Here is a 22,423-nt window from a genome sequence, read left to right as displayed (position 1 = left end):
GACTGGAACTGTCAGTTCCAGCAACCAACATCAGTCCAAAAAAAGGCAAACTTTGCAATGCACTTGGTCATACTTCTTTTAAACTATTCCTTAAATGCACAAGTGGCTTCTAAATCCATAACCACATTTATTTCAAAATTAGTCTTAAAACTCCTTCTATAGTTTTATGCTCCCCATTTCTTGGTATCTCTTGACAGTGAATAAACCTGCTGTGAAACTACTTGTCAATATAAAAACCAGCTGTCCTGGCTTTTCTTACCTTTGAAGGCCCACAGTTAAAGAAAATTAAACACAGGCTTGAAGCTATACCATGTATTTGTAAATAAAATAATTTGACAGAACAAGATTACAAAGTATTAAATGAGCCCTTTCAGAAAGCTTTAACTACAAGAGAAGTCAATGCTCAGACCATTTTGTAAAGTTTTAAACAAATATCACTGAGGAATAGGAATATTTCCATAAAACACTTTTTAAAATGCTTTTTAAAAAAAGCTTGGACCATATACAACAATTTCAGATGAAAAATTCCACATGCACGCATTGGTTTGGTTACAGCTTCAGGGGTCAGTGCAGCATAGTGCAAGTTTCATTCACAGGTAAAAAGGTACATGAAGTAGGTACAAGTACATTCTCAAAATACAGGATGTGATCTAACTCTCAGCAACCCTTTTCCCACCACCAAAAGGTGCTGAAAAGCAAAACATACAGAAACCAGGGGGAAAGTACACAAAGAGATGGACTCTTTAATAAGACAAGTTAATATTTGACAGCTTAAGAAAGAGGAAACAATTGCATGAGGAAGAAAATGATTGTTAGTCATTAGAAGGTATGTACGAGGGAGGTTTGTACTTTGATTCTATAGAACAACTGAAGCTATCAAGTCTCCACTCCTGAAATAGAAATACCAAGAGGTACAAAAAGTAAGCACTATTAACTCAAAGTGCCTTCTCAGAACAGCCCATTTTCCCTGCTGCAGGTCACCACTCCCTCATCTTTCAAGGAAAAAATATATGCAACTACTTATCTCAGCTAGTCTTTCAGTATACACAACCTGGCAATTTTACAGAATCTTCCTGGTCCCAAGTCTGCGTCAGAAAGTGTTTTTCCCTTTGTGTATTTATTTCCAAACAGAACAAATACTCCTCAGTGCTTCTAAAGGAAGCCTTATTTTTAGAAATTGTCTAAGCTAAAAATACTGACGCAATTTTCACCTGAAGCAATGTCTTGCAAAGTTTGAATGTAGAGTGCCTCTCTATAGATGCTAAGTGCATCTTTAGCTACCAGAACTCTCATGGAGGGATACAGCTCTGAAGTACTCTGCTAATTTTTATTAAAAAATATGACTGATACTTTCAGCGTACAGAATGGGAGACTAGTGCAACATGCAGCATTGATTGTTTATTCAATAAATATTTAACCCAATTATTGCCAACCAAGGCAAACAGTGCAGAAATTGTCATTTAGAGATACAAAAGTTTAACATTTTTTGTATAAAGTCAGTTGCTACTATATTCATACAACTATTTCAAAGAGGTTTTTCTGCTTCAAAATTGAGGTTATCATTATAAAAATACAGAAACATATATTTGGGGGTTTAACATGTTTTGCAAGTGTAACTTTTGCAGTTATATGGGAACATTACACTTCTGTATTCAAGAAATTAAAATGAACACTATGATAGAGACATTTTCTGCACTGACGATTTCATGATAGTCCTTAAATACATCTTTCTTGGTCCTGGGTATACATCTAGAAAGAAATAACCTGCATCTCACATTTATCCTGAGGTCAGCTGTGTAAAAAGGAAAGCCAGTTTTATAAGGATACTTACAGGCTTCTTGTTCAAAATATGAGTTTATTTTTAAACAAGCCAATAAAACTCCTGGGGGGAAGAAAAAACCCAATACTCTCACCAGTGTTTTAAGAAAAAAATCTGTGACATTTTTGGGAATTATTTCCAAAATATATAGGCTAGCCCACCCAAATGCTGTATCACCCAACTAAAATTTCAGTATGTACTTGCCAAATTTGAAACTTAGAAACTGTTCTGGAAAGCATGTATATAAATCCCCATGAAGAAATCTCCCTAAGCTTCTCATCTCAAGATCCCAACCCACAACAGAGCTTCTGCAAGGAGAACCCTGCTGAAGCCTGTGGGAATCTGCAGAGTCTTTGGATCTGCCCGCACAGGTGAGGACGTGCCATTTGGGTCTCCATCACCCACCACAGGGTGCAGTTATGACCTTGTCAAAGCTCCACTTTGAACACAGCAGTTATTTTCAATAGCACCAACAATCTCTCAGATACCAGCATGTAGGCAAATACAGACATAAAATAGGTTTTTTTGTTCCTGAATCAGCACAATTGGTACAAGGCACTGCTTGGCATAGGAAGTCATAAGTTACAGCAAAACAATAGTTTCCAAGTTTTGTGACATTTAGGTTTGTACATTAGATGACCTTGCAACGTATTATATACTATGGCTAGAAAAATAAGATAGTCTACAGGATTAACAAAAACATCACCATCCCATGCATGCTCACAGTTTTCCACCCTAGATCAAATAAAACCCCACGTAACATATCAATATGAAACATTAGAAAGTATGGGTTGTTAAATTAAGGAAGTACATTTCATTCTCCAATCTTCCACAAAAGTCTAACCTAGACACAACTCAAGTAAATGAAGTTGGAAAACATTCTGATAACATTTGCACCAGTCTATCCCTGCAGAGGAGAAAAAAAAACAACTATTGTCTACAGAATTCATAGATTGAGGCACATCGCAGTTGAAGATATTCAGGCATATTTCATGGCTAGAACAGGATTTTTCTGAGGAACCTCACTACAGACTTCCCCAAAAGCAGCTCCATATGGTTTAAAACACAGCTTGCAACACACAGAAAAACATTTGGTCCTTAATCGCTACTGTCTTCATCATCATCATCATCAGATACATCATTTAAAGATGACTTAGGTGACTGGCTGTAGGAGTCTGACCTAGAGGACTGACAAGCAGTCATCTCCCCGGTAGAAAGAAGATCATAGCAGAAGTCGCAGATTCTCACTGGCTTGGAAGACTGGCTCGGGAGCAGAAACCTCTTTTCCGAGCAAGGCCCGCACACAACAAAGCCGCACTTGCGACAGTGGTGACGGCGGTTGACGGGTGTAAACTTGGCTTTCTGACAGCGCATGCACACAGGGGCTTCCGAGTCCGGTACCCACACAGCTGCGTGTTCATTGCTAGGAGTCTTCCCACTTTTGGAAAGCAAATCAGAAACACACTTATTTATGTGGTTCATCCACTCAGACTTCTCTGTAGCAGTGGCAGCATAAACCGCAAAAGACTTTGTTGGTGTCTTGATAAGCCACCCATTCCGTAAGTCTCCCTCATCCTGGATGGAATCAATAGTGACGTTTTCCAGTGGGATTATGTGCTGTTTATTGTATTTCTTCTTTTGGATGACAATGTTACCATAAACAAGAATGTCATTGAATAGGAAGAACTGCCTTGCTTTGGGCTTCTTCCTACAAAGTTTTGTTAGTACTCCCTCTCCAATCAGAACACGGCCAGGAATAGTCAGAGGTTGACCAGCTGCTCCAAAGCAGTTTTCCACTATACTTATTCTTCTAGTATTTGCCTCACTGTTTGCCAAGCGATCCACCATCTTTCACAAGTATCCTAAAATTAGAAAAAAAAGTTTGTTATTAGAACAGGACTGATTCAACAGCAAGCAGCCTTCCCCAAGGAACGTATCAACCCCGCATTTCTTAAAATATCTAACAGGACCTGCTGGCTGAGAGGCATTGACTTGGGCTAGATTTAAATCAAGTATTAACACCTAAGAATTTTTAGCAACGGATTAGTCTTTTTTCCAAAAGCAAAAATGTTCTATGCAGCTGACAGCTATCTTTATCACACAGACAGCACCTACAGCACTGCTTTTGAGAGCCTCCAGCAGCAAACTAGTTCCTCTCTAGTAAAGCTACTGGATCCTGGTTTAATATTTGTATTTCTCTGTATATCCTCCTGCACCTACTCCAGATAGCAACAGAAAGTATCATTCATCATTTCAAGTTCTAATGCTGCAAAAACATCAACTTAACTTAGCAACCTGGAAACACACATTAGTTTTAACACAACAAACAAATTATATAATTGATGTTCACATAGGAAACCACACTTCACAAGCTAGTTCACTATTACTTTTTTTTCCCCATATGTAAACCTCAAATCATGGGCCAAAACCATGAACCTGCCTGCTGGAAACATTTTGTACAGGCCACAGCTTGCACCCCCCACTACGTCTGCTTTCATGGCACACTCTTGAGCCAGGAACAGGGAGTGAGTCATGGCTGGTGGCTCATCACCTGCTTGCTGCTGCCTTCTTTTTGCAGGAGTCCCACGGTCCCTCCCTCCACACCTACACAAACCACATCTGCATCCATCACACTGAGGCGACCTACACTGGCAGTCCTGCACAGAGGACAAGCCACACAGCTCACAATTGTTCCTGAGAAAGACTAAGTGACCTGCACCAGCTCAAAGTTTAAAAATGATGACTTTATATTTCAGGAAGTGCTGATGAACTGTATGCTCCAATTACAGACTAAAAACCCACTTTGTTCCCCAAGAAGAAAATAAGATTTTTTTTTTCTTGTAATGTGAGATACCTAAGACACCCAACAGGGAACTAAAATTAGCGATTCATACCTTGGCAAACCACTCTTTAGCCTCTTGTGCCCTAGAGTTTCCCAGGAAGAAGTCTGGCAAAGGAAAATCTTGCCAGTCCAACCCAGATCTGCTCCCCTCAAACCCCTCGTGAGTACAGCCATGCACATGAACTGTTGTGCTTGATGCAGCAGCGAGATGTCTGGCAGAGGCAAGCACTATGGACGGACTTTTTCTCAGCACACAGAAGACGCTCCCCCATGCCTCCCACAGGGCTGATGCTCACAACACCCTTTGCTACAGCCACAGCTGTGAACAGTGAAGAAGAGCAGAGCAGCAAATACTCCAGTGCCTTCTACCTGCGCTTCGCGACGTGATCCCAGGTTGGGAAGTCCTCTACATTACCTACTTGAATCTACACTGCCTGCCATCAATACAGCATTAGCCTACAGCCAAGAGGAAACTGTGCTGAAACAAGGCTCAGACTTGATGCTGCTCAGACTCCATTGCTCTGCCATAAACTGATCCAGGCAATCTTCCTCCTACGAATCAAAGCACAGATACTTCCTTACAAAATAGGGATGAAACCCCTCATCAGGCCTCATCTAAATAAGTATTACCTGTGATTACACAAATCCACATGCCCATAATGTTAAGTATTATTATTGTAAGTTACTGCTTTGAAAGTGTAATTAGTTTCACACTAAAGCAGTTTGACAAGTGAGCTTGCACAGATATAACTACTTTTTTTAAGCTCTGCACACATTATCTTGTATCAAAGTCTGACACTCAAGACAGAAGAATATCTAGAAGTTATTTATCAGCACTGGTTTTGAATTTTCTTTACATGCCTCACAGCATTAGTTACAATACATGAGTATTGTGTTAACTAGTTTTATGGTTAGGAGAATTACAAAGCCACCAAATCTGCAACTATTTTGATCTGCAGACAGTGAAGACAAAACAGAAACTGCCAAGTAAAAAGTAGTAAGAAGGGAATGGAAAAGAAACTAGGAGCTTTTTTTACGTGTACTTGCTGTTGTCCTAGGCTCCAAAATCAAATTCAGGTGCCTGACTGCTGAAGTCCAGGATCTGGAACGACGCTTAATTGCCATCAACTGCCAAATAACCATTCCCATCTAACAATATATGAGAAAAAATCAGCCTTTGCAAGCATCATAACTGAACCAACAGCCCTTCAAACTTACAAAGCAAGGTCTCAGTCACAGGCTCAGTCTAGAGTTACTTAGTAATCCCATGTTCCCTGTGAAGTGGGAAAGGACATCAGAAAGCAAAGGGAACAGCCCAGAAAATACACTTTTCTGCAGGTACAAATCAATATGCACTATTTATGAACTTACACTTTTATACAAATTATCTACAAATTACATCAAGTTAAATGCTTTTGGTATTCCGCAGGGGGGAACAGTACTCCTACCCCACTCCCACAAACACAACCATACTGATGGGTTTCAGTGAAGCAAGTTCTTGGTGTGAAGTCACAGCCACCTGTAGGAAGCAGTCACTGCTCCACAGCTCCAATTCAGCTACTCTGCACTCCCTGCCAATAAACTGCAAACTCAGTTCAAGGCCACTGCAAAAGCTTTCAAAATACAAGTCACTGGGAGACAAAAACAAGGGGAGAAAAAGGTTTTAATTAACTGTTCTCTAGGACAATCTAAGGGAAAACAACTCTAACCAGGATCGTTTAATAATCATCATGGCTTGAATCCAAGACACATGACTCCAGAACTTGTGCTGAAGACTGTATTTTGAGCTTCTTGTGAAAATAATCACTAACTGGACCTTAAGCAAGAATCCTGGGAAAGTTAAGGACTATTAAGAAAGACAAGATAAATCACATCTTCTCTAGATTGAAACTTTTTTCTATAATGGGCAACATTCTCACCTGCCAGCCTCAAGGCTGTAAATGCCAGACTGCTGATGCCAATTCCAGCTTTCCAAGGCATTAATTGTGTTTTTCCACACTAACAGATTAGACTTTTTAGAATAAGCACTCAGGTATTTTCCTCATGAGTTTTTAAAGAACTAAAAATTAAAATCCATCTGAAATCCTACGCACAGTAACGCACATACACCTTCACTTGCCTTTTCTGAGAAAGGAAGTAAGTTCAGAAATGTATGGGAAACTACCTGAAATACATCCTGATTATAAGTAATCATGGAACATGACAAAAATAGACCAGAAATACAAGAGAAGACATCCCTAACTCACAGGAGCTAAAGTTACAAGAAGTGCACTTCTTCCTCTCATGAGCCCACTGACCAAGGAGATTTAAATTAAAATATTGTCTGGATATGCAAAGGAACTTTTTAACCCCAAGATGTCACAGTCCAAAAGCAAAGTTATCAATACCTAGTCTTTAAAACTTACAATCTTGCTTTAAAGCATATTCAGACCTATTGTAAGAGATAGCAGATCATCATACCCCGGAACTGGGTGGCATCCTCCTCTCTTCCAGCTAAACTTTCTTCTGAAGTTTCTGCCGTTGGCCACCATAAGAAGCAGATACTGGATTACTGCCCTGAAGATGCAGGATCTCAAAACCTGATCAAACAAAGCAACTCCTGAATGATGGCACATTGCTGAAAACATGCCCAAACCCTTCCCCAAGCAAGTGAGGAATAATTCAGAACCATGGGCTTCAAAATAAAAGATTAGACAGCTCCACTCAAGGGGAGAGTATCTTATATGTAGTCTCAGTTTATGGATGCTGTGAAATCAAAAACCTCAAACCTATTATTAAACTTGATCATATTTGACTGATTTCACACTTGTGGCACACAAACTCCTAAAAGTCCTGAGGCCCTTACGCAATGGGGACTCCATTTGTGATGGACTGATGGTCCTCAAAGACATCAGATTCATTTGCTGTGTCCAGAGGGCAGCACAGTACTAGCTGCTAGTCAAAACATTACAACCCCCCCCCAAAACAAACCAAAAGAACACAAACAGATCACTTTGTAAGAAAAGTAGCTACACAGAGCTACATCATAAGCAGGGTTTAGCAGCCTTTAAATAAATAAATCTCAACTCTCAAAATGCTTCAATACCTTCACTTTGTCCCTCTCACACACACGATCTTAGTAAGTACCTTTCATGATGAAAATGCTGGGCAAATGTGTTCATTTCCATGGCATAATATGCTATTTAAAGGTGATAAAGTATTTCATGACACAGAAAACCCCAACTCTTCTACAATATACAGAACTGTCTTTGACACTTAAGTTATTTCCATTTTTATTCACAAGAAGCTTCTAGAGAAGTAACAATTCTGTTATCAAGATACCAAGATCTTCTTGCTCCCTTATTCCAGTCCAGTTTTACACGTGTATCCTGTTGGCGAGAACAACCATCTCCAATGTGATCAAACATAGACATCACTGAAATTTTTGAAGAACTAACAAGTTATCCACTTAAGTAAAAGACAATCCATGTTGAGGAGGTCACACATTTACTACAGTTATTAACATTCCAAACTACTGTAGCAGGAAAATAAGGGCTGCTGTGCACTGACAGGTCACCTTCCACATAATTGTTTCTTTCTGCAACTGTATCCTGGAGACCAAACCAATGATCTCCCAGGACTCAATGCTTCTACAGGTCTTATTTAAAACAGGAGAATGTTTATTTTATATGCTAGCTCTCCTTGTGATAGTGGCCAGACTGAACTGCACAGAATTGCTGCAGCTGAGGACAGACATAAGGAGTCAACTAAAAGGAATGCAACCCTGACTGACATAGTTACACCCAATTCAATCCTGACAGAAAACTTTTCTACTACTACATTAGCACTGTAGCAGTTAGCATTAGCACCATACAGCAGAACCATAAATAACAAAGGTGCTGGAGGGGAGAAATGAGATAAAAAGCTGTTAGGGCACAGTGATGCAGACTGCATACAGCTCAGCACAAAAACATTTCCTCACCCCAGCTCAGTGCATACTACCATCACAACCAGCACTCTCTTCAGGCTGCAGGACAGGCACAAAGGGTGTGCAGGAGAGGGACACAACCCAAATTCCCAAGTTTCTTCAGCAATACAGCAGAACTGGCAGTGTTCCATTACTTCTGGGTTGGGCAAGAACAAATCAAGTCCAGTGTACAGTCCCTGCTAACAAATGTTAATTAATAAGCATCTAATTTTGACCATTATTTTTCTTCAACACTCCTTTAAGGGAGAAAAATATTACCAGCCTTGTTATAATTGTCAGTTCATCTATCATCATCTTTACAATTAACTATTAGGCTGTTAACAACTACATTTAACACATTGCATCAATACAAACCAGGCAGTCTGTATTTCCCAGAGCCACGGTATCAGGATGTGGGCAGCTTATCCATTACTATGACTATTCATAGTTAAGCTTTAAAGAAAAAAAGGCATATCTAAGCCGCCACAAAAAGCACAAGAGCTCAGAACTAATCACAAAGAGGCCCATCCAGTCCTAAAGCTGCAGCAGATCCTGAATGTTTCAAAGCCAGATTCAATAACCCAAGTCCAATAAAAAAGTGTCACTAAACACAGAATCTGACCACACCATCAGAATGGATGAATCTAGATATGGGTACACTGAAGCAAATGTAGAGAATAGAAAAGAGTCAAAAATGGAGGAGTACAAAAGGAATAAAGCCAAAAAAGATAGAAACAGCAGATCTAAATCAAAGCACATTATACCTTGCCACCCAATAAACTTCTAAATAATTATCCAGGTCTCATAGAGCGCCCCTGTTCTCACACCTGCACATACAATGTCAGCAACTATGTTACACCACATACATTCAAATTAACCAGCTTTCCTTGGTACGTAAAGGTAACATACATACTTCCTAAAAGTTTCTAGTTAAAGTCACTTAATAGCAGGCAAAAATTTAAAGGTTTTATCATGTTTGACTCCACAACTTGAAGGCTCTGAATAAAATAGAAAATTTGAACAGAAATTCACTTTGCTTCCTTAAACCACACAAATTAAACATACGAAAGGTATAGAAGATAAAAAAAATTTAGCAAGACAGAAACAAGTAAATTGTAAACCAAAGACAGACAAGAACTATCTGCAGACCAGATATCTAAAGTGCATTAAATGACTGGTTTGTAAGATGAATCATTATTTGGATCTACAGAGGAAAATATCACACTCTCCCTAAAAAGAGTTCATCAGGCAGAATCAGGCATTTAGTTACATGGGAGTTTTTTAGTAGCAGGTTTCAAATAATTGTTATATATTATATTATCACATCAGACTCATACAGTCTTCCTCTTGCACCTTGCCTATGCAAGGAAGACACGCTAGTTTGAGTTACAGTTGCATAAACACCACCACTGAAGTTACCCAGAACCCTCATACATAGGGTTCTCATAAAGCTCTGTCTGAAACAGTAATATCACTATTTTCTGTGGACAAGCTTCCAGATATAAAGGCATCTCAGTAGTGTAATACAGTATGCTAATCTCTATAAATATTACATATATTGCTCTTAAGAGCAACATTTGACATTTTACACCACTGCCAAGTAAAACACAAAGTGTAAATTTCTGAAGTGCAACCTATTTAAGGAAAATAGTTTGTGTGGAAAATTGCTGAACTAAAAACATGCACAGCAGATCTGATACAAGTGAGAAGACAAATCAGTATGTTTTAAATCTTAGTTTGGCCTCACTAGTTACACCTCCTACCCTGCATCCTTCAGTAAATCCAGAGAAGGATGATACCATCACTCATCCTGGTTGGCAAAATTACACTTTCTATGGACTTAGATCTCATCAGCTGTAATGAGAATCCAAGAATTCATGCACAAGCCATTTTTATGGTCCTTGACAGGTAGTGCCAATAACAGCTGGATTAAACATAATATAGAAATACCTGCAAGATGCATTTAATTAAACTTTATTTCTATCATTCAGCATGTAAAATAAAATACTGAGAAAAATTAAGTGCTAAGTATCCATCAACCCATTTTTTAATCCATTAGTATTTCGTTCAGTTGTCTACAGTTACTTAAATATGTCTGTAACAATTAACTGATAGCTTTTTTAGTATTAATTATATATTTGGATTATTCACCATTTGCTTTTTATTAAATAGTAAAAAGATCAATTTAAGCATAAAGTTACTACCCACAAAAAGAAATTTCACCCACAAAAGTATTATATTGATAGGAGATATGGGTATGACAAGTGTTTTCTAAAGGTCTTTATCACTGCTAAAAGCTGACACAACAGAAACAAGTACATGCCTGTCCTGTGCTAGAGCTAGTTGGATGCTATTTAAAACATAAGACAACTGTCACTTAAAGAGAAATACAGCCTTCTAACAAGCAGTTCTCTCAATGATTCTCTTCAAAAAAAGTACTCCCCAAATTGTTGTATTTAACAAACTGTCTTGCTATTGCTATCATAACCAGCTGGTAAGGATATATAGGATAACCCTGATAATATACCAAAGATGTATCAAGTACAACAAAAAGCTTCATCGCAATACTGAAAAGAAAGAAGAGCAGAGATATTAAAGAGACTGTATCAAGGTAGAGATGATAGCAGGAAATGAGGCTATAAGATCCCTCTGAACTTCAGCATAGTCTTTCTCCAGATAATAAGTTCTGACTAACCTGGTTAATGGCTGCAGCGTTCAGAAAGATACTGATAGTGAGACAGAAACTTTGACTTGATTTACAGACAACAAAAACCCCAGACAACCTTTTCCTTACAGAAATGTAAGCTGTTGAATCTTCAAATCATTTTCCAAACCCTTAATAAATACTGGCATTTAATAAAGTCAAAAAAGCTGCAAGATAAAACACCAGAAAAGATGATGGCAACACCAAGGCTGCTTCAGATTACAGATGGAAACATCTAAACACTATAAAGAAACACTATAAAGAAACCCACAGGAAAGTGGGTGTTACTGTGGACCACTCCCAAGTCTCATTTTGATTCTCATGATTTTCACGATTTTCTACATTAATACATTTTTTTCTTCCCCCCATGAAGACACATCTTCCTGCATTATGCAAGCCTGTGGAGCAATGGCTCCAGTGTGGGGAAATACAGATTAGCTAACTCACTCCCTCACTGGTACATCCAGTATGACCCAGCAGCCTTAACCCTTCATTTGTCTCAACCTGTTGGCCAATGTTGTGGCATTGACCACAGAAGCCATGCCAGAAATATGTTAACAGCAACCACATTACTTCATAAGCGTGCAACCTGTGAATACTCTGCCTTGACAAAACTTTAGAAACCTTCAGATTATTTCTCAGTCCAGCATCTAGTCATGTCCAACTACATCATGAAAGCAAAATCCATGCATTTGTCTAGTTGGATGTCATCATAAACCTATAACTACTATAATGAACCATATGATAGTTCACATGAACTATAATGAACTGGTTGTTTTTAACTGCTGCACATAGGACTGTCACAAGTCAAATCCCACTAAACTCTTCTTGAGAGTAAAGTGTAGAAATTCTTGTTTTAACTGGATGGTATCTTATAATTTAGTAATTCTTTCTATAAATTATAGTTAATTTTTGTACAATCTGATTTCCACCTTACTGCTCTTTCACTTTAGTTGACCAGTTGTGTAAGAATTGATCATATAATGTAAATTATTCTAAATGTGTAACAACAACAAAAAACCTCACTTTATTATCAAACCTGCATGGCAAGTGCATTGCTCTTCAAGTTTGCAATAGCCATTATCCAAACGAGTTGGGAATTCCTGAGTCAGGATTGCCTAGAAAGGCCAATTCTATCTTCCGGATGGAGATAATTGCTAGGTAAATCTTTCAATATGTATGACTTTATATTCCTCAACCCACTCAGCAGCTCATTTGGGTACAGAAAGCTATTTTTAGCAAAAGATTATTTATTTTGCTAAGCAGCATATGTATTAGCACAGCAAGACCTGAGCAATGCTGTTTTACTATCCAGGCAACTCTGCTGAACAGTTAACACACTCCCTGAGCTGCCACATGCAGGCAAAACCATCTAAGTTCTGCACATTAGCTTCTCACAGGGTTTGGTATTTAACACCATAAACCTCAGCTGGAAATAGAACGCCAACTTAACCTCCTTGCAAACAGAAAGGCCAACTCCCACATCCAAAAGAGTTATAATGCTAAGTAATCATAGAGGAGACACAAAGAAAATAAAGGCATGCAGAAGAGGGCTGTCCCACCAGACACGTTTGGCCTGTTTTAAACCTGCCCTGCATGAAGGATGAGAGCAATCACCTTGGCCATAAGGCCACGTGCAGGAATGGCAGCACCCCTGCTCCAAGCAAGAAACATGTGGCACCCATCAAAGAGACACAGAAATCCAGAATTGCTGAGTCCAAAGCTGCTTCCACTATCTTCTCCTGCTTGCAGCAACAGAAAACATGAAAGATGGAAATGCAAGCAGTACTAAAGGGTTTGTACCACAGGGAAGTACATGATCAGGAGGCCTCAACGCACTCCTAGACCAGCTGGAAGGGGCTGTATTTCCGTTCTGTCCCTTGCTGCACTGGAAGTCATCCCTGAATGCCTCTTCGGGAAGAAGATACCTCACTGCAGAAATCCAGGAGGAACATGCTTGTAAGAGGTCCAACTTTTTAACGAAGTCAGTTGCTTATTACCACTGTCAGGCTTCTATTTACAATAAACCATGGTAGCCGGTATTGTTTTTGTTCTTCTGGAATGATAGAGACAGATCTACTGCTGGGAAGAAACACATAATTGTCCATCCCCCACTTGGTAGTCAGCGGTTGGAGCACACAGAGCAACTATCTAAACTAACTTCTCTGTGTCCTTACCCATCTGCCAATAAGGTGAGCATTTCCCAAGCACCTACACAGGCTTACACAGCTTTGAGCAGCACTTCAGGAGCTCAGGTGACGCTACGTTTAGAGGAGGAAATTCTTAACACTGTTCACAGTGTGAAAGAGGAGGTTGCCAGCATTAGCATGTGGAATGGCTAGAACTAAGGGAATTATTAAAAAAGCAACCAAACAAAAAAACATATACAAAAACCTCAAACCACAGCACATAGGCAAAAGCCCTGAAAGCTTGAGGTCTGTAGAGGTGAACAGGCAGGCCTGATCTACCACGCATAGTGCTCAACTTTGACACAGTCATCTCTCAAAGCACAGAAAGCAAGATCCAGGCAACTACAGGCATAGCAAATACTTGCAGCTCTGAGCATACTAAAATGGGGATAAGTAAAAAGGCTGGTATTTTTTATATCTAAAAATTATGTATTAATAAACTACATAACACACATGTGTCCTTTAAAATTAATTAACAAACAACTGACTAAAAAAGCCCAGTATGCAGACCAAATCTTTGCTGTCATGGGAAAAAACCCTAGTATTCTGATTTGCCATTTGCATGTATTTAGGAGCACTAGCAGTGGTTTAGCTTAACTTCTGGTTACTAGCAAACTGCATCTTTCATCTTAACCAAAGCACTAGGGACATACATCAGAATATAGTTTCCAAACCAATTTCCACAGATCTGAAGTTTTGAGCAAAAAAGCTCAAGTTCCTTCTCAAGTTTTCCACAGTTCAGAGTAGATAACAGACATCAGAAGAAACACAGACAACAGATCAACACCTTCAAAATGTGCCTGAAGAGTCAAGGGCAAAGGACAGCAGCCTGGGATCCTGCTCCACCTCAAGAAGCTCCAGGAGACACAAACCCCATCTGCTGGGCCGGTGCCTAAAAGAACACTTGACCAGGCAGCAATACCAAACACTGGAACATATTTTTGTTTACAATTTAATGTTTTCCTCCTCCAACTGTTTAGCTGTTGGGAGAGTCTCTTCCAGCAAACTTACTCTCCAGTTTGGCAGCAGCGACTTACCCCTCCCTTCCAGACTGCCGGGACAGGCGCGGGGTGTGCTCCCCCTATCCAATACACTGCTTTTCAAGGGACAGCTTAACTGGTGATAGATAGCCCACTTCAGCAGCACTGGGGCACACTTCTGGACATCTGGGCTAGCAAATTACTTGACAGATATACACACTTAACATTAAATGGACGTTGGGTGAGGGACAAAAAAAAAAAAAAGAATCAGTCAAAAGGATCTGACCAATTTCAGAGCAAGCTAGATCCTGCTTAAGCTTTGTCAACACAGCACAACACAGAGAACCCACTGCATCAACATTTTAAATTTTGAAAAAGACCTATTTAAATTCTTTTGAGGAGGAGACACAGCATCATTAGTATAGAAAAAAACAGATTCAGATGCAGCTGTTCTACAAGAACTATTGCCAAATCCATCTTGCAAGCAATTTTCCAAAATCAGATTGGCTGTGTGGTTTGTTGTTGTTATGGATTATTACAGCACACATGGAGGCAACTTGCTAATGGCTACCCAGACCATCTCTCAGTCAATGCAAAAAAAAGATTTGGTTTCCAGTGACTGAGATAAATTGTATTTTTCAGCATGCTTCTTGCAGCAGCTTTAACTGACAAGTACAGAACATTTACAAAAAGATCTCTATATGCATCTCTAAGACACAAGTACACATTAAAAACAGAACCTCCTGGATCCCAGGGCACCTGCTTGTTTTAGCACCTGAGAGCTACCAGAACAGCTACATGTTCCAAAGAGCTTCTTCAAGTTAACAGAATTTATTTTTCCTTTTTTTTTTCCACAAAGGCAAACCTGTGACACCCCAGCCTGTTCACTGGATTGTCTTTTTATTATGCATAGGTACTTAAACAAGACAGTGTTAACTTAAAACAGAAAGCTTGGTTTGTTTTTTTTCTTCAGTTCACTTTTATTACCATTATGAGAGAAGTTACTGACTTCACTAACACTCTAAAAAGGACTAGACGGCAGGTAATAATTTACAGCACGACCAAACTAGAGAGAGTTACCAAGTAGTCAGAGCCTGACAAGAGCCATTAATTTTCTACAAAGTACTACAACACAAAAGGACTTTCTCTTTTAGCAAGCCATGTTTTAAACCAGAGCAAAATTTTCCCATGGAGTCTCACAATTTACAAGCACAGCAATATAACCACATCATTGCTATTTCATTTTTATTATATCAATTTTTTTTCATGTGCATATGTTCTTTGAATCTTGTTATAGGAAAAGAAGCTGCACAATAAAGAGGTTTCTTTTACCAGCTCGGTAATTTTAAGCATTTCCACAAAACTAAACAAGACACAAGCCAAGTAACAACACTGAACCATCTCCTCTCTGACCAGGTGCCATCACCTCAACTTTCTCCTGCTCCTGACCCACCTAAGCTAAGAACTTTCTACTTTAAGAGGCAACCTTAATAATACATTATACTGCAGGAATATGTTCAGGAGGCCAGGAAGTTGATCACTACCTAACAGGATCACACAAAACACTGCTGGAAAAACAGAATATACAGACCTACAAACTCATTCAAATTCTTCACCCCTTATTAAAAAAAATAGTTCCAAGTAACTTCTACCACTAGTTCACCAGCAAGAACAGACTACGGACAAGTATGACTGGTTGCAGGGAATCCTTTTCCAACTATTTAAAACTGCTGAAAGAAGTTGCCCAGATTGGTACTTAAAATGGCTCACACCCCAGTAACCACGTGCAGGGCTGGCATGAAGAGAACCTAGGGGTGCAGGAACCAGAAACACAGCTTAGGGCTTGGAATCAAACCACACATGATGTTCAGGAAGCTTGACAACACTGAAGTGCTGCAATCATGGACCTGTCACTGCTGATCCCCAGCAATGTTTAAAATATATTTAACCAGCACTATTTAAAAATGCATAAGCCAATAAGCCAAGGGTTGAATTCTCTTTCTGAGCAAGGGACACAAGACCTTTATGTCAAATGCTGCTACCTGGTGACACACTGGTGAATGGTGAAGGTCTAGAAAACCGACATCTGACAGCTATTAATAAAAGTCAAAAGGAAAGCTTTAACAATGATACCATAAATAAAATTTGTCAATCTTCAATGTAACCAGCTTTTTAAACAGAACCTGTGTGTTGAAAGGGCAGCTCACTTGCCTCGATGCTGTTAACCTAGATCAGAGAGAGGGATGGAGGGGGAAATAATCACTGTCACACACAGCTTTCAGAACAGAAGTACACTGAAAATCACTCTCAGAAGTTTTACATTACCAAGTATTGACAGCTAAGTCAGGAGAAATTTAAAACAGAAGGAGAAAGGTAAAACCAAGGAGTCATTTCCTGAAAGAACACCTTAATCACAGCAGCTTACTGTAGGTGGTGGCCTTCCTGGGAAATGCATTCACTGACACTTTTTCCTTTCACTGCTTGTCAAATGTGTTTGATTCATTTTAGTTATATGGAAAGCAATTGGAATACAGACTATCTAGAGGACAATTGGAAAACTGCACAAAGGTTTGCACTGAAGTTAACCTGCACAAAGAAGATACTGTCAACTGGAACGGCTGCATGTATGGTACGCTGTTAATTTGGTTGGCAAATTATGTGTACACTTTAGAAATGCAAATGTCAAAAAACATGCTGTAACTTTTACTCTTTCAGAAGGCATACTAAGTACTTAAAAGCAAAACGGTTACCTCTAGATGATATGATGGAGGCACAAGAAGCCTTTAAAGAAAGCTAAAGCTGCTGATACAAAGATCATATATATCACTATTTAGCAGCCCTCCCGTGTCTGTTTGAATCAGTAAAATTTCTCAAGAGATTGCCTCTCAACACAGTAACTAACTGCTTGCATGTCATCTTACTACATTCAGCCACATTCTTACAACCCCCATTACACTGGGGGTCAGAGGGCAGGGTGATGGAGCAACAACATTCCTGTATTCGAAATCCTTAACTTTCAGCTGGTATTTTTTCTTCTTTTATAGTCTGACAAAATGCCAAAATCCTGCTATATTACATACATAATATGCTTAACACTGTTTTACTATAAAATATAACGATGCAAAGAGAAAAAATAGAAAGTCACTCCCACTTCATTTTTTAAATCCTTAAATTATTTACAATCACTAATAAGCGAAAAAAACCCAACCAACCAACCAAAAAAAAAAAAAATCAAAACATTATTATGTCCAAAGAAGCAGTACTCTTACCTATTTATGCCACTGAAGTCAACATGAGTGCATTTTTGACTGTGTAGTATTAAAGTGACAGGCTGAAAAACATGCAGTACTATTCAATAACACTTCTGCACAGCAATATTTATTTTCATAAAAGGAGAATCTTTGTCCTACAACTCTCAAGCCACTTCTAATGTGCACAGACTCATTTATTTCAACAGTACTATTCGTGTGGCCCTGAATTTGCAGGACTCAACTTACTAACACAGCTGTCATCACATCTTACAGTTCATGACAACAATAAAATAATCTTTAGTAAACATATTCTACCACACCTATCTATAGAGTAGTTTTTCACCCCCCTCAACTATAAAAACAAGTTCTCCAATGAATCATGAAGACAAAAATTATCCTACAACAGCAAACTTGACACTTGCTGCATTAGGGAGAAAGTTTTAAATACGTGTTTCTGTTTCAGAAGCCTGTATTTGCCTGTATGTATTCTCTTCTGGAACAATCTCCAGATTACCACACTTTCATCCAACTACTGAATTAATTCATGAAAGTATTAAAAAAAAATACAAAAAATTAAATGGAAAAGTAAGCTTGAATATTAACAGATCTTGAAATAAGTCACAAGCGTACCTTTACAATTGGAGGCTGTACAGAATAAGGTTTCATTTCCTAATACAAAATCAAAAATTTAAAATCCTTACCTACCATCCTCTAAGAATCATATCAGTTGTTAATATTGGGATTTACTTATTTGACATCACCCATTAATAAGTGCACTTTAAGAATAAAAACTGGCATGCCATTTGTTTGCTTGGACACCACTTACAACATTTTATCTAACAGACGTTTTCAAAAAATCATATCTGCAACTACTAAAAACTTCCAACTCTGCCTTATCTATGTGCCATGCCTTGACCCTAAGCTTTTACTTAAACACCTCTAGCCCTCTTTGGTGAAGACAAGACACTAAAAATGCTGTAAGTGTATGAAAGCAGTGTTTGTACTCTGCCATAATTGCTCTCATGGGGCTTTTGGCAATGCTCTGTCATATCATGCCTCACCTGAAATTGCAGTTCCATCTCTTTACTGCTCTGAAACTATCCCGCATCCACTAACTCCAACAGTGAAACTTAAAAGCCACCATACCTTTTGAATATCGCAAACATTTTGCCAATGGCAGTTTTTGTAGACTAAAGGGCTTTCTGATACTATGGATAGATCCCTCTGCCACCCCGGGCACATGTCTAATTACTACAGTTAAAGCTCAGCCCTTGATTTAAGGGAAACAGAACAGAGCTCTAGCTGAAGAATGGTTTCATCATGGCATCTAATGAAAATTTGCTTCTAGGTGAAAAGATGCTACTCTCTTTCTACAGAATACAACCGAGGAAACCGAACCAGCTTCTCCAGCTGAAAATTTCTACACAGCAATTTTCATTCAGCATTTAAGGGACTTCCTCTATGTGGGCAGAGCAGAGCAAAACTCAGACACTCCAAAAGGCACACAGCCGATTTGCATTCAGAAGCAAGAACTTGGGACTTAGGCTCACAACACTTCACTTCCACTGTTTTTTCAACAAAACTGGTGGCACTGAAACTCTTGGGAAAGTATTATTTAAGAAACTGAGCTGATATAAAAGACATTTAACAATACTGGGATTCCTATTACCTACTGGGATTAGTCAACAGTATTTAAATTAGAGACTAAAAGCAAGAGCACTGCCTTCTGAGCTAAAGAACCGATTCCATTCTGCATGCTGATGACTGCACACAAAGCAATTAATCTGCAGGATCTCAGCACCGATTACACTGCTGTCTTTAAATACTTCCCTTCTTTCAGACAGGCATCTCTAAAATGATTCAGCACACAAATATCAAAACTTAAGATCCGAATATTTAAGTTCTCCTTATTTCAGGAGAGAAAGAGGAATTTGCAGTCTCAGTTCTGAAACAGATTCCTGTGTTGTGGGTCTGGTTTTAGAGTCACTTTGCCTACTGTATTAACCTCATCTGACCTTAAGCTGTTAGGCACATCGAAGCTTCAGATATAGTGTTTCTCAAACAAGCATCAACCCTTTCAGTAACTCCTACCACAGCTTGAGGACAGCCTGAATTAGACCTTAATGATGCTTCTATAACCATTCGCATCAATTCAGGCAAAAGACAATCCTTGATCTCTGGTTAAGGATAAAACAGGTCCTTTTGGTTATCAACAACTATTGTACTGATGTTTCATGTCAAAACTCGAGTTACAGCTATTTCCCTTAGCAGGGACAAAGCCGATGCCAGGACGTGCTGCTCAGCAAACTCACCCATCGCTTTCTTGCCGTGATGAGAGCAGTTTTGCCATTTATAAATATCGGTGCCTACGAACATAAGTATTGCTAATGAGGCGAGAGGAAAAACATGCGGCTGTCTTTTCCCGAGCTACCTTCAGAAAACAGCTTATGAGCCATACATATCTCTGGCAGACCAATTACATTCCCCTCAAAAAAAGGCGAATTTCATAGAAAAAAAAATAGCACCTTATGCTCGCAGCCGCACGACTCGCGGTTTCGCTGGTTTTTCACCACAGCGTCAACACTTTTCAGACGACTCGCTCCGAGAACGACACGGAGTTTCACCGGGCGAGCGGAGGGTCGGGGGAGCGCGGCCCCACCAGCCCGCCGGGGCAGGAAGCGCCCTCCGCCCGCCCGTCCGTCCGTCCCGTCCCGCCGCCTCGGCGGAGTCACGAGTCGAGGAGTTTCGGGCACTTACGTAACGCCGCGGGGCCGCCGCCGTTGTTTCTCCCCCTTCCCGAAGACGAACTCGTTTCCGAAGCCCCCCAACTCCCTCAGTGCCCCGGGACAAGCCAGCGCCCGCCGCCGCCGCTTCCTTCCCCAAGTCCTTCCCGCCCAGCCGCCTCCCTCCCTGCCGGCGGGACGCGGCGCTGCCCCAGCCCCGCGGCGGGACAGCGGAGCCCAGCACCGCCTCCCGCCGGGGAGCTCCTTCCCCCCCCGGGCAGCCCCCGGCTCCCAACATGGCCGCGGGAAAGCGGCCGGAGCCCCGGCGGAGAAGGACTCCACGAGAAAGTTTCCCTCCCGCTCCCCAGCCGGCCCGAACCCGGGCCGAACCCCGGCCGCCAAGAACGCAGCCAGACGGCGCTGCTCACCCGGTACACCCCGCTCCGGCCGCCGCCTGCCCCGCTCCCCCCACGGCCGCGGTCACACACCCCGCGCCGGGGGACGGGCTCCGGGACACCGCCCGGTGAGGCGGGGCTGCCGCCATCTTGGGCGGGAAGGAATACCGCCTCAGCCGCGAGCTGCCCAGAGAGCCGCCCTGAGTGGGGAGGGGGGACAGGGCGCGGCTCGGCTGATCCCGACCCACGAGTGGCACCTCGTGGAAGAGGGATACTTCAGGCACGAGACCTGACTCATGGGGTTTTTTAAGAAACAGAACGTTTCCATTCTCTGTGGACGATCGCGGGTTTGTGCTCGCGCCCGTGGCTCTAAGTACACTCGCCCAGAGGTAATTCAGGATGGGCTCGTTTTTAACTGCCTCTCTCTACACAGCACACGGAAGAAATTAGTAACGTGTCTCAGTCTGAAGAGTTGCTGGTTAGCCGGTAGAAACTGTGGCAGGTCTGCTAGAAGGGTTCCCACCACAAACACTGTCAACACAAGGAGGCACTTCTATCTTCTGTGTTAAAATTTTTTGTGTCTGCATATCAAGTCGTCCAGTGCAGTATTTTCCAAATCCAGCCGGCTGCTCGGCAGCTAACCTGATCCTCTAGGATTTCCATCCGTTGATCCAGACTACCAGAAGGGAAGGGTTGCTGGGGAGATTCTAAAGAGCTGTGGAGGCGTAAGAGGGTACAGCACCCTTTAATTTCTATGGTATTGCTCTGATGCCAAAGTCTGCGCTGAAAAATGGCCCAGTGGGCCTTTTTTTTTGAAAAGAAAATTTCACTTACATGTAATATGGCAGTTTCGTTTTTCAAATTTCACATTATTGAGCAATAATGTGGTTGGCTTTTCTGGGAATTAAAAATAGGTAGTGGGGCTTTCCAGTAGTAATCATGAACCTGCTGAACTTTCTGACTTTCAACTGAATTTTCTATCCCAGCTCAGACAAGGACACAGATAGGCAAGAACCACATCACTGAGCTGGGTTTCTCTGGCTGTGGGAAAGGGACACAAAAAAGGGAGCAGGACATGGAGGTCTGAGCACCCTACAGCATGACAGCCTGGTCTTCCACTTCTCCCTCATATCCATTCCATCAGTCTGAGCTGTCATGTAATTATTCTTAATGTACTGATTTATATAAATTGTGGGCCAAGCTCTTTCACATGAGTTTTTGGAAACAGGTGCTTGTGGCTGTTTAAGCCACAAATCTGAGAGTATGTGCAGGAGGGTGTATTTGGCAGGTGCTTCATGTGTAAAGAATTTGGGCACAGCCAATATTTAAATTGGCCACCAATCTCTTCATTTTGGGATTGCCAGTTGCAGAGAGATCTTCACACTAGAGCATCTTTTATGTATGGGCTGGGCTGGTTCTTGTGAACCAAAATGGTCACTTTGTGTTGTGACCTTCTGTAGATTTTCACTTGTCATCTAAATCAATTTTCTTGGCATCAGAAGTAGCTTCATGGTTAATTAAATTTTCTTTCGTGCTTACAAATAATTTTATAACTCCTGGTTAAGATGCAGCAG

At 40.6% G+C, this 22,423-nt stretch overlaps 1 protein-coding gene across 5 annotated transcripts; it reads right to left on the bottom strand.

The window, feature by feature from the left end:
- Nucleotides 1–297: 297 nt before the first annotated feature.
- On the bottom strand, nucleotides 298–21,017 carry PLEKHF2 (pleckstrin homology and FYVE domain containing 2). 5 transcript variants are annotated; one of them, XM_069005176.1, is made up of 2 exons: nucleotides 20,883–21,017; nucleotides 298–3,681 (listed from the first exon to the last, which is right to left on the bottom strand). In XM_069005176.1, exon 2 carries the CDS (start codon nucleotides 3,665–3,667, stop codon nucleotides 2,918–2,920), a length of 750 nt encoding a protein of 249 aa, XP_068861277.1. In that variant the 5' UTR covers nucleotides 3,668–3,681; nucleotides 20,883–21,017; the 3' UTR covers nucleotides 298–2,917. The 5 variants fall into 5 exon arrangements, with proteins under 5 accessions (XP_068861277.1, XP_068861278.1, XP_068861279.1 ...); XM_069005177.1 differs by lacking the exon at nucleotides 20,883–21,017 and adding an exon at nucleotides 20,489–20,573; XM_069005178.1 differs by lacking the exon at nucleotides 20,883–21,017 and adding an exon at nucleotides 20,257–20,473.
- Between the last annotated feature and the right edge of the window lie 1,406 nt (nucleotides 21,018–22,423).

Source organism: Aphelocoma coerulescens, chromosome 2 (genome assembly GCF_041296385.1).
Source record: "Aphelocoma coerulescens isolate FSJ_1873_10779 chromosome 2, UR_Acoe_1.0, whole genome shotgun sequence".
Taxonomy (NCBI): Eukaryota; Metazoa; Chordata; class Aves; order Passeriformes; family Corvidae; genus Aphelocoma; species Aphelocoma coerulescens.
The sequence above is the reverse complement of the archived record's forward strand: the minus strand, read 5'-3'. Positions and strand labels throughout refer to the sequence as shown.

Bases quoted from the DNA above. Each gene is read 5' to 3' on its own strand.
- PLEKHF2 (XM_069005176.1), bottom strand. From the start codon at position 3,667: ATGGTGGATCGCTTGGCAAACAGTGAGGCAAATACTAGAAGAATAAGT.